This window comes from Mercurialis annua, linkage group LG5 (genome assembly GCF_937616625.2).
Source record: "Mercurialis annua linkage group LG5, ddMerAnnu1.2, whole genome shotgun sequence".
Lineage (NCBI taxonomy): Eukaryota > Viridiplantae > Streptophyta > Magnoliopsida > Malpighiales > Euphorbiaceae > Mercurialis > Mercurialis annua.
In genome coordinates, this window is record NC_065574.1 from 43,553,071 (window position 1) to 43,566,775 (window position 13,705).

The 13,705-nt window shown below is 34.4% G+C and overlaps 1 protein-coding gene across 1 annotated transcript; it reads right to left on the reverse strand.

The window, feature by feature from the left end:
- Positions 1-2,673: 2,673 nt before the first annotated feature.
- Positions 2,674-10,448, reverse strand: LOC126681904 (uncharacterized). The gene is made up of 4 exons (XM_050377460.1): positions 10,365-10,448; positions 3,820-3,915; positions 3,221-3,713; positions 2,674-3,149 (listed from the first exon to the last, which is right to left on the reverse strand). Exons 1-4 carry the CDS (start codon positions 10,446-10,448, stop codon positions 2,674-2,676), a joined length of 1,149 nt encoding a protein of 382 aa, XP_050233417.1.
- Positions 10,449-13,705: the final 3,257 nt, after the last annotated feature.

A 13,705-nucleotide genomic window follows, 5' to 3' on the forward strand; every position in this document is an offset into this window, starting at 1 on the left:
AGACCCCTCGAAATCGCCCCCCTGAAAAGCCCCCTTTCAACGTCGGGCTGCAAGTTCGTGCAGCTGCTCAATGCTACATGTTTGTGCAGCCACTACACGCTCGTGCAGTGTGTTGCATGTTCATACAGCACTGTTGTGCTTCGCACAACAGCGAGCTGCCGACTTGCAGCCCCTTCTCGGGCTGTTTTCTGACGTGCTTAAATATTTTCCGCTCCGAACATTAATACACAATCCAAAAAATTCAATTCCGCAATCGAAACGTTAAACCGATACAAATTCGATCGATTTGATACGGTCGATGTGGGAAATTAACGATTATCACCTTGAATACTTGCGGATTATCGAAGAAATCGAAATCGAAATCAAAAAATTAGATTAATTTTTCCTTAACTTAATTTTTTCTATTTCTCAAGCCTCTGAAGATAGAAGCAGGTGACCAAAATCTTGCCAAATGAAGAAATGAAGTCTCTGACTTCAATTTGCTTCCCAAAACTTATATATATATATATATATATATATATATATATATATATATATATATATATATATATATATATATATATATATATATAGTTTTGGATAAAGTACTCTTTAATACTAGTTCAATCATGCAATTTAATGCACCCTTTTAATTAGTCGTTTGTAGTTCAAACGAAAACTACTTCCGAATTTTCGTGAAACTTTACCCAAATATCCAATAGAATTTAAAACGAATAAAATATAATTTTTATTCGCATTAGACTTATATTTTATTTTTAATAAATCCTAGAAGATTTATTAGGTCCAAATCAGTCCCACCTGACTAAAATCACCACGTCCAAATTTCATAAAAAAAATTCGTCAAAATATTTCGCGAATATTAATACCAAAATTATTTGCTCGGGACTTTTTAATTATTTTATTTTCATTTAGAATAACTAATAACATTTATTAGTTAAAAACTGAAACTAATTAAAGAAAAGAAACCATAGATCAAAGAACACTATTTTTTTTTATGAATATAAGCATATTAAAAATGCATAAAAATGGCAAAACCAAAATACTACCCTTTCGCACAAGAAGTGGCACACACACGGGTGCACACTAGAGGCTGCGAAATAGATAATGGTAAAATCAAAAGTCTGAGAATAAAATACATTGAAGATTTCTAAAAAATTCAAACCTGAATAGTAAAACCTCCTATTACAAATTTTGTAGTGAAAAACCGCCCTCGAGAAACAGTTAAAAATAATTGCCTCATGACTTGCTGAAGTATTTGAGAAAATACGCCCGTTCCTATTCTTCCAAATTTTCCACACCACCAAGAACCATAAAGTTTGCCATAAAGTATTATAAATACCTCGATCAATAATACCATGCCACTGAATTAAGAAGTCAGCAAAGCACCTTGGAAATGTCCAAAGTATTTCAACCTTTTCAAGGATAACACATCAAACACTTCTAGCAAAAACACAATGGATAAGAATATGATCCCGAGTCTCCAAAATCCCACAAATAGAGCAAAGTGAATTATCCACCTATATAATTGATCGTCTTTGCAAGAAATCAAGAGATGGAATACTATTATGAAGTGCAAGCCATGTAAAGAATTTCACTCGAGGTGGAGCTATCGGTTTCCAGATTTGTTTGAACGGTAAAGACCCCATACCTGTCACCATTCTGTCATTCATCTCCGTAGCAGCTGGGTAAGCAGTCATGGTATTAAGAGCAGCAACAGGTTGGTTATTTATATCAGCAGCAGCAACACCGTTCCCGCACGCGATAGCAGCAATAAAATTATCGTTCTCATCAGCAGCAATGGCATAATCGTTCCTTAGCAGCAGTGTACTCAACATAAGCAGCAGCGTGTTCAACATCAACAGCAGCATCGTGGACATCTTCAAGACCCATTCTTACAATACCAGTTCTGTCAACAGCGTGGACATCTTAAACAACCATTCTTTCAATACCAGTTCAGTTAACAGCTTGTCCATTTTCAACAGCAGTCGCAAGATCTTTTTCAACAATAATTCCTTTAACGAAAGAATTCATCATATGAGAAATAGAACTGCTGTCAACCCCTTCTAAGCCATGCAAAATTGTAACTCTCCCAACCGCATGTGCGACACTTTGGAATTTACAATAAGCTTCACAAAAAGACTTCGAAGTGTAAACTCCAGATGATGAACTCCATAGGACGCTGTCAACCTGAGTAGAGTTTCTATTTAGACGATTGAAAATTTCTTGAAAGGAATTCAGAAAAATAGACTCAAAATTACGCAATCGTCGCCTCCAACGCTATCCTGATATGCAAATATCATTGATAAAGGCAAGTTTCTAATTGGAGAGATTAAATAACTGAGGAAACAAAACAGAGGCAGGACCATTTACCATCCAGTTATCATTCCAAAGAGAGATAGATGGTTTTGTTCCAACTTCATAGCTAACATTGACAATGAAGATGTTCCAGGCAGCCATATCTACACAACAATGCTTCCTAATACCCTTCCAAACATAGGATAATCTATTGACATTCCCTATTAGAAAACAATCCCAACTAGTAACCTCCGAACATGAAGAAGCAACATTGAACCACAAAGAACAATCTCTGTTAATCCTCAACTTGTAATTCCTAAGCCTCATTCCTCATAATCCTTACAAATTTTTGTCTAGGAAACCTTACTAAGAACACGATTAGAAATATTTCCCTTCCATAGAAATCGGCTCGTATAAGATTCCAGCATCTCCATAAATCTGCTTCGGTATACCATGAATCGACATGAAATAAACCGGGATACTAAAAAGCACGGACTTGATTAGAATAAGCCTCCCCGCCGGAGATAGAAGGTTACCTTTCCAGAGAGCTAAACGGCCCTTAAACCGTTCAACAACATAATTCCAAGTACCCACAAAAAACTTCCTGTTTGCTAATGGTAGCCCCAAATGTCTGATAGGGAAAGAATCAACTTTGCACCCCACTATCTCTGCTGGAAGCAACAAATTAATCTCTGAAACATTAATTCCCATAATTGAGCTCTTATGGAAATTTATAGTTAACCTCGATATTAGTTCATAACAGCAAAGATCCTTGGCAGATTTTGCAGCTGCACAATATTGTAAGGAATGTAAAGCAACGTGTTGTCTGCAGTGTGAAGTAAAGAAATCGGTTACTGATCAGTAGAAAAACAAAAGCCTCTGATGAACCCCAACTCTGCCGATTTATTAAGTAAACATTTCAAACCTTCCACAACAATTAAAAACAGATAAGGAGAGATGGGATCTCCCTGTCTGACTCCTCTTTTCAATCCAAATGGCTCCACCGGACTACCATTTACTAATACAGACGGAGTTGCCTTTGATAAGCAAACCATCATCCAATCAAGCCATTTTTGCGGAAAGTTCATGGAGGACATAACCGACAACAGGTAAGCCCAACTAATGCTATCAAATGCTTTGTGGAAGTCCAACTTAAGATCAAGCAAATTGTTCTTCCTTCTTGTTGCCATGTGAACAAGTTCATTAGCAATCACTGAACACTCGAGAATGCTCCTGCCCTTTATGAAATCATGCTGATTTTTTGAGATAACCATAGACAGAAGAGGTGCTAGCCTCAAGGAGAGGGTCTTTGAGAGGAGTTTAAAGAAGCCATTGACTAGACTGATAGGTCTATAATCTTTAATGTCCGTTGATCCCGCCACTTTAGGCACCAAAACCATGAAAGATGTATTCATACCCTTAGGAAGAGCACGCTTGTTGAAAAATCATCAAACAAATCCATAAATTCCTTCTTTATAAATGGCTATGCCCGTTTGTAAAAGTAGAAATTGAACCCATCTAGACCTGGAGCTTTTTTTCCCCACAAGAAGCAAGAGAGGTATTGTGAGCAGAGCGAGGTTCGGGGGCCTCTCGCCCAATGCTTATGGCTGGCTTCTCGATCTGGAAATGATTTGAAAATGGAGTCGCCATCTAGTTCAACTAGGAAATGCCTTTTAACCGACTAGATAGCCTTACTCGCCTCCGGTAAGACTATCGTGCATCAGACCAAAGATTGGGGTTCGTGGACCTCCCCGAGACTCTTGTGCTTGGCTTATCGGTTACCGGCTTTATTTTCTGGACATATTCATTTTATATCTCATCTCAACAGTATATGTAGTTCACAGGATATGAAAGCTGTAAATAAACAAGTATGAAAGCTATAAACACATTTGACGCGCATATGACTCGATCTGGACTTACATTTGAGGCAAGTAGCAAGTACTCCTAAGCATACATCTAACCTTAGAGGTTTCTAGCAAATATGCATAAGTCTGGCTGGTCTGGATATTTTACGTGCACAAAGTCTAAAACCGGATGTATAAGTGTGATTGATTGATTTTATTAGGTGAATATTGAAAAACCTATACGACCATTACTACGTTTTTGTATTAGTCCTATAATGTCTAAGTGATTGGCTGGAATTGCATTAGTGGGCCCATTTTAGGTGATTAGTCCTTTAACTGGTTTTATTTGATTTAGAATGCTTTTGGAAAGCGATAAACACTGGAGGCATGCTCAATGGCAAAATATTATTCTAAGAGGACCCTACCGGCAATTATGGCAGATTATTTGGTTTCTTGTGTTGTGGAAAATTTGGAAGTGTAGGAACAACAAGGTTCAGTTAAGATTTTTTATATAATTAACTAGTGTTTAGTTTATCATAAGAAAAATTTAAATTCTCCTTAAAAACTAAATCGCAATTACGTTATTTTTTTCCCTCACAATTGCGTTATTTGATTAAAAGAAGAAGCATTTAGTAATTGGTATGAACGATAGATGTTTCAGACTTCAATTTCTTTTCATTTGGCTTAACACCCGAGTTGCAAGTGCGTATTCGATTGCCATATTAGAATTATATGTCATGTTATTAAAGAGGAGGAATGCTTGTGGGAGAATTTGAACTCATGCCCTAATAGTTTGTTTTTCAGCGCTTATATTATTTGAAATATAAATCATTGGTATATTTTATGTGATTAAATTATAAATAAAAATATAATGCTTTTATTAATTTATACGGGAAAATTATTAATCACATGCCATGTTATATTTTATGTGATTAATGATTTTTCTATATAAACTAATAAAAGGATTATATTTTTATATTTTGGGTTAATGTCAAAAAAATTCACGAACTTTACACGTTTTCTCATTTTAATCACGTAGTTTAAATTTTCTAATTTTCATGCACGAACTGCCACTTTTTCCCAAATTCATGCACGATGCTGACGTGACACTCATTCATTGGTGTAAAATGACCTCCACCTCAGCGAATTACACCAATGAAGTCGTGACACCTCAGCACCGTGCATGAATTTGAGAAAAAGTGGTAGTTCGTGCATGAAAATGAGAAAATTTAAACTACGTGATTAAAATGAGAAAACGTGTAAAGTTGGTGAATTTTTATGACATTAACCCTTATATTTTTATTTATTTAATCTTTCTTTAACGTTTGTCATTCAATAATTTATACACTTTGTTTTTATATAAGAATGAGACTATATCGAGTTAAAAGAACATTTAAACGTTTTACAAGTATAATTTCACATTCCTTCTCCATTTAAAATAAATTAAATTACTAAATAAAAATAGTATATAAAAATGATCAAACATTTAAAAAAGGGTTAACGTCAAAAAAAATCACAAACTTTACATATTTTTTCATTTTAATCACGTAGTTTAAATTTTCTCATTTTCATGCACGAATTAACACTTATTCTCAAATTCATGCATGGTGCTGAGGTGACACTCACTCATAGTGTAAAATGACCTCCACCTCAGCGAATTACATTAATGAAGTCGTGACACCTCAACACCGTGTATGAATTTGAGAAAAAATAAAAGTTCGTGCATGAAAATGAAAAAATTTAAACTGCGTGATTAAAATAAGAAAACATGTGAAGTTCGTGAATTTGTATGACATTAACCCTTTAAAAACTATAGAACCTTTTGTTTATGAGTTAAGCCTTTTCATGTTTATCATATGGTCCCAAAATCGATTAATAGTGGAAGCTAACTTTCCGTATTGAAACTGTGTAGCATCTCATTTTGTTTTCGTATGAGAAATTTCTCTTTCGTATGATGTCAAATCAGTTGTTACTTTCTGTTTGTAACTCAAATTGTAAAGAAACAAAGTTTTATTTAGTGCTCTTTTCCTTTCCTTTATAACTAGTTAATGCTTTTTTCTTTTTTCTTTTCTTATTATATAATAATGAATATTCTATCAATAAAATAATAAATATAACTTGATCAAAATTATATAAACATAAAATAAAAAAGTATGTATTAAGAGAATCTCAAATAAATAATAAAAGAAAGATATAATATTATATTTATTTTAGTATTTATTTTTCTTTTCATCATACAAAGAAAAAAGTCCTTTACTTCTTTTTTTTATTAAATTATAATTCTATTACAACCTTAAAAAAAGTTTACAAGTATTTTCAAAGGTTAGTTATATATATAAGAGAATAATTTTTATATTAAATTATAAGTCTATTACAACCTTATAAATTGTCAGTTTCATTCATCATTTTTAAATTTTTCATACTTATATCGTTGTTCAAAAATTCAAGGATTATAGCTGATGTATGAGAATGACGTGACACGACAAGTTAAAGTTACCAGTAATTGAACATGCTGAGCTCAAAACCTAATTCAGGATCTAATGTCTTTCTAAAAAAAATGAAAAACAACATATGATCCTGGAAAATATCAGTGAAAATTATGACAATTACTTGTGATATCTAACTTGTAACACCGCATCGTTCTCTAGTCGCCTTGTCAGCTACAGATCGCGAATTTTCAAACTATTATATAAATGGTATAGATTAAAAAGTGGTGTTTGAGATTGATAACTTTAAAAGTCGTGATAGAATTACAATTTAATGTAAAGATGGTGATTTTACATGATTATCTCCAATTTAAAAGCTTTTCCTATGATTTTATAATTCGATGGATGGTCAAAAAAATGTCACACCTTTTTTACTATTTTTTATGGCCCAAATCAAAATCGCCAATTTTAGTATTTTTTTTATTTTCATATTCAATTGTAGCAATTTGTTCAAATTAGAGTAGAAAAAAAATTCAAATATCTCTTTTATATTGCTTTACATTGTTCTAATTTGTCATTTTACCATAAAAAATTTTAAACATGAAGGACATTTTTGAACTATTTTCTACTTTAATTTAAATAGATGGCTACAATTGAAATTAAAAAAATTGATGATATAAAAGTTTAGGCCATACGTTAAATAAAGTCAAAAAAATTGTGACTTGGCTAGAGATACACAAGTGCATATGTTTTTTAATATACTCTAAAAGAAATTATAGTTTATCATTTTAAAAGGGTAAATTTAAGATACTGTAAGAATAATTTTGATTTGTTTTTAAAGGGTTTAAATTGTTATGTCGTTCATAATAAATGCATAGTGATAAGCTTCCAAATGAAGCTATATACTTGATAGGTCGTACGATTTGTGTCACCATCCAAAATAATTGAGCCGCAACCGGCGTTAGGGAACGAAAGTGATAGCTCCAGAACCCATAACTAGCCTCAAACCACTATTAATTTTTCGCAATAATAAACAAATAATATTTAATCACGGAAGCCAACACATTTATATAACATATAAATAAGTATTTACATTAACTGTTTAAACCTCGCGGGCTCTAGTTACCGTACCCTGTACGAACTGGCCTCGCGGTATATATACGTTAGTTAATGTCTCAAAACATGTCACCGGCATCTAAGGCCGTGAACTACATATAATATACGTAGCCTACAAAAACATATAAACAAGATAGCAAGTAATATGTACACTCAAAATGCACTGCTGTCTAGGCTACGACTATGTCACGCGGGATTACTGCTGCAGCATTCACAGAAGTCAGAAACTAACATACACAGCTGACTTCTATACTCCAAAATTGGCCTCTAGCTAGGTCCACATACTAAGTACCTGAAAGACATCAAAGGTGAGGGGTCAGTATTTGGGAAAATACTAAGTGAGTTTGCATTTACTAACGGTATTAATATAGAAACATAGCATCGCATTTCAAGAAAACAATAATATAAAATAATAAACAGGTATTTGATCCATTCGAAACTAATATCCTAGCATGCGACACATCTCTTAAATAATCATATATCGTCCAGTCTAATCATTACATTTCAAGCTGTGAGTCCAACTCACTGGTGGGTCCAATCCACTAGATACGGGAATTCCAAGTTACACCGTAACCGAGTGCTCACTCGTATCAAATCATTATCTGATTTCGAAATTCTTATTCGTACTCGTTATACGTATTAATTTATTTCTCAAATGCAAACACACTAGACTGACTCAATACTGGTGATCACACAGCCTATTGACACCCAATAGGTAGCTAGTTTATTCGGATCGCATACTAGTTCTCGTATATATACTTGATAGAAATATCTATTATTTACTCAAACCATATATCATGCGATGCGATAAACAGTATAAATATCTATATAAAATGACTTCAATATATAATACACGAAAGTAAAATACAACTCACAGTGACCGCAATCCAATCAAAGACGTGGTCTATAAAATGATATGCCCTCGCTATCCCACGTCTACTGACCTCTCCGTTTGCTAACACGACTGGTACATAATAATTAATGTTTAATGATTAGATATTAATCTCGTATTATTACGCGTATATTACTTTCAAGTTCTAGGGTTTAGTTTCATTCTTAATGTTATTCATGATCTCGATATTCCTTTATCGTATTCACGATATATCGATCTCTGGTTCTCGTATACGAGAAACGTATATTATCCTTAGCGTTTTCCACTATCATAGCTCACGTAAAACGTCGAGCTAAAACCTCACTTTTTAAAGTATTAGGATCCTTAATCGCTTTTAGGGTTTATTATTCGAAAATACTAAAATCCCGCTCACTTATGGCTAAAAGTCCAATTTGATCCCTACGGGCTAAAAGTCCATTTTGGTCCCCGTGGACCCACTATGCGGGTATGCGAAAGCACTGTGCGCCCGCACAGTGTGGTGTGCGTTCGCACATCACGGGTGTGCGATCGCACACCGCGTGCGATTTGCACACAGCCCCTGGAAACATTGTTTCCGGGCGTCCCGTCGTGATACCATTCACCATATACGTATAAAACCTCATTTCCTTTAAAACCCGTAGCTCAGTTTTCATTAAAACGCTAAAACCGAGCTTCAATCGATAAATTTCTATTTTATACTAAAACCATCATTAAATTCGACTTTATCACCAAATATCAAGATATTTACCTCAAAATGAGGTTTAGGATCGATAGAGGATTCGATTCTGAAGAGATCGCCGCGAAAATCACTTGATTCGGACGTCGGACGGCGAAACGGCGGCGAAACGACAGTAATCGGCGATAATTTCTTAATTCTCTCGATCCTTCTCTGCCTCTCTAATTCATATCTTCATTTCTTATATAATTCGGCTAAAGTGCCACTTTGATCCTCGTTCTTTCTGTTTGTTACAATTTATCTTTCAAACTTTTCATTTGTACGATTTAGTCCATAGCTAAATCAATATACTCTTCTATTATAACTTATACGTATTATTTATACCCGATAAATAATACGAAGCTCGATATTAATACTTTCCCGTCAAAACCTAAAATTTCCATTTTTCGAGACGTAGTGGATAAATTACCACTTTGGTCCCTGCACTTTATTTTAAGCTTTTCTTGACATTTTTTTCCATTTAATTCCAATTCCAACTTTAGAATTGAAATATATTATTAAATTCCTTGCTATTATCTTTTCCAAAACCGACCTACTAAAAGTTATTTATCTTAATTTTTATCGGAAATCTTTCCGATTTTGCCACTCTGGCGAGTCCAAATTGGACACGTGGCCCAATTAGATAATTAAATATTTTGGGGTATTACATTCTTTCCCCCTTATAAAAATTCGTCCTCGAATTTTCATAAATCTCGTTGGGACCTTATGACTGTTCTTATACTTAATACTTTATCGATTTATTGTTCTTAGTAATTTTCATTCCTAATCGTCATTGGGTCGCTACTTGTCTCTTTTATATGAAAACAGTCACGACGTGTCAACTCCATCTTTAATGGCGTACTTACTTTATTCATGCTTTTATGAGTATTTTCCTTTGTAATCACAATCTTCGGCTTTTAATCTTTATTGTCATCTATCGTACTACCTTTCTTCCTTATCTGGTTATCATCGTTTCTTACTTCTTTCTACTAGTATTTGACACTTCGTTCTTTATTAGCTAATCTCTTTCAACTTGTATTTTGTTTATCACTCTTGCTATTTTTTAACATAGTTGAGTCCAATACATCTTTTACTACCTTCAATCTATTCTTTCTTTGCTCCTTTAAACTATCATGAACTTCACGTCGTTCTGTTGATCGTGATCCTTCACCCTTTACCATTGTCTTAAACGTTTCATTTCATGTTACTTCCAATCATATGGCTTATACAGTTGCCCCTGTTTACTAATACTATTCGTATTCTTATTCTCTTCACTTCCCTCTAGTTGCTCCTTCGAGGTTCGCCTCGAATCTCTTATTGATTTTTCATTCAACGATGTTCTTCCTTTACGTCATTTTAATCTTCGACTGATCTTTTTTATCGTAGTTCCTTCTTACTGTATAAATAATTTTCTTCTTTATCTTATACTTCTGCTTCTTACTTTTGAGTAATTTCACGACCTTATTCCTACTCTTCAAAGTATTGGCTTAGTACTGGTCGGGATCGTTTCTTAGCTTATCCTTATTCTGTCTCACATCTTCTTCTTGAAGTATTTCCATCTATTCTTAGCATTTAGAATGTATTTAACTTTGAAATTCCCAAAATAAGGAATAGTTCAATTTTATTGTCCTATACACCTTATGCTACTTTAGAACTTATAACATGATCCTAATTGTCTTTAAATAACTTGATATCTTCATACTAATATCGACTTTCGTCTTGTCTCTTACTTGTTATATCCTTTCTCATTCTTATGACATCGTGGCTCCTTAGATACAGTTCACTCCTATCTATCCAATAGCGATGAAGTATCATCTTATCTTTTAATTACTGTATTCTTTACGTCTTTCCTCTGTTTATAATAGCTCCATTATTGCTATTCTATTCTAATAATCCCTCTGACGTATTTCTAAGCTTTCCATTTCTCTAATCACCTTACCAAATCGAAGGGTGTATGAGATTTTTTTTTCATTACACTTTCTTTCATATTATCCCTCGTTCTTATATTTACTGGCACGTATGCCTATACATGTGCCTTTCTCCTTATATTAGAATTTTATAGTTTAACTTTTCTCCTTTCTGTTACCGCAATTTTATAACTCTTAATGTTGATACTATTGACTTCACTTAATTCAGTCAATTAGTATCATTATCTTTCTTGATCTATCCAACTTCGAACCTTCACATTTTATAAAATCATTTTCTTCGTCGTTTCGTATCCATTCTCTTTCTACTTCTGTATCTTCTAATGTTGACATCTATAAGGTTACATATCCTTAAAATGTTACTTTTTTTCACATAAGGATAATCATTATATTCTTCATCCTTGTGTACTCGTACGTTTCTTTCGTCTAACATGATTCTCTGTTATTTCATCCTTTATTTCAACATAAGGATAAATATTGTATCCTTAGACATTGCTAGCGCGTCGCATCTCGACTGCGTACGCTTTCCGGCGATAATTCCTTATTCACATTTTACTTTAGCCTCGTTAGCTTTGTTGCAATTAATCGTTACATGGCTTTATTCTGTTATTGGGGTTTATTTTACAAGTCTTATTGTTACTTATTAAGAATCTTTTATTATTTGTCCCAGAGTTTCACATCTGAGTTCACTTACTCAACAAATGATTTCAAAACATTCTTTGGCTAGCTAGCACTTTAAATCATTTTTCTAAAATCGTTTGAAATCGTTAGTACAATTGTAGCTCAGAGTGATGACACCTCTCATCACCAAAGAGTTGCTCGAAATCGCATTTTCTTCATCATTGAGAAAATATGATGCATGGTCTAGGCTTTGAAAATCATTATTTTGTGCATTCCTATCGTGATTATGTGATGTCATATGCAATGACTGAGCACAATTGTACTTTGAAAAATCTTAAAAATCTTTCATACTTTTCGTAGAACGTAAGTTTACTCCAGACTGTACACTCTGCGACTATTAACGGCTTTCTTTATACTTATTGGGTATATTATAAATTTTTACATTGCTGTTACCTTCTGTCATTTTCTGACTACTCTTCTGTCATATCACTTCTTCAACATTCTGTATCATGTCATATACAGACGTGGGTACCGATGTTCTACATCGATTTCCCCTTCTAGTAATCTATCTTTTCTTTATATTTTTAGAACGTAATATAGGAATTACGTTCACGACAAATGTATTATATTCTGTTTGTTATATTATTGATCTTGTAAATTATATTTATACGTTCTTTTATTAGTCGCGTGTTTATTAACATCGCTTCCTATAGGTTCTTACTTTTCTGAAGTATTATCCTATAGGCGTATCCTAATACTGATACTCTATTATGCAATGCAACAAATATATACACAGTAGTACAAGCACATAAACACAAATACTCAATGCATATAAACCACTGATACTTGGAGGTTCCTGATGCGGAACGCTAGGTTCCCTAATGACTATGCCTGTGTGTCGACCCCTAACTGTCCTACCAGAGTTTCTTCCACCTTTTTGCACAAAGTAGGGGTTTGTCCTAACTCTGGAGGATGTGTTGACGTAGTCCGGATGGTATTCACATCTAAAGTAAAAGGGTCGTACTGGATCGCCCGCCCATTCATGCTCAGTCTCGATCCTACGGGTCATCGTAGTGAGCGTGCCAAAATGTTCACCTACGTGTTCATATAGCTCACTGAACTCAGGTCCTAAACCTCTAACATACCTACGGTTGATGGTTCTGTTACCCTCATTCAGATCAGGGACTCCCTCAACCATTCGCAGAAAATCAGTAGAATACAAACCTACCGTTAGCATTCCTCGAGAGAAGGAGTGCATCTGTCTCCTAACTTGGTCTAGAGCTATTTGTGCCTGACCATTTGCTATATCTGCATCTTCTCTCAAGTTGCGGTATCTTTGTACCCTAGACTAGAAATGCTCACTTCTATACTGTTCAACGTCTGACTCTTCTAACAGTCCCTCTTCTTCAGACTCTTCCTCCTGAGGATCTTCTTCTTCTGCCTCTTCTTCTAATTCCTCTTCTAGATCCTCCTCAGGATCCTCCTCCGGATCTTCCTCGGGATCCTCCTCCGGATCTTCCTCTAGATCTTCCTCCGGTTCTTCCTCATCTTCTTCACTATATACTATTTCTGGTGAGTGTATCCTACCTCTGTTGCCAGAAGAACTACCAATCTTCGATACAGACATATATCCATTCTGATAAATATTTGGCGATCCCCTATTATTTGCGTGGAATCCGTTCTGATGGACTCCAGATGCTTCGCCTTTTTCGTTATGAAACCCGTTTTGAAATATAGGAGGCGCTTCCTCCCGTTCTTCAGCAGCATGTGACTGAGCTCCATTCTGCCCAGACATGCTGAAAAGAAACAATTTCAAACATAAGCGACCATCTGAGCCCATTTCCACACACAATTCCAATATTAACGTATGTAATGCTGTAAACATTTAGCAT

What these genes read in the sequence shown, in the direction of transcription:
- LOC126681904 (XM_050377460.1), bottom strand. Translation starts at nt 10,448, where the DNA reads ATGGTAAAGGGTGAAGGATCACGATCAACAGAACGACGTGAAGTTCAT. An exon ending in AAAGAAAGAATAGATTGAAG is followed by an intron (nt 3,916 to 10,364) that starts GTAGTAAAAGAT and finishes AATCATTTCCAG; the next exon opens with ATCGAGAAGCCAGCCATAAG. An exon ending in GTTTTTAATTGTTGTGGAAG is followed by an intron (nt 3,150 to 3,220) that starts GTTTGAAATGTT and finishes TCTACTGATCAG; the next exon opens with TAACCGATTTCTTTACTTCA.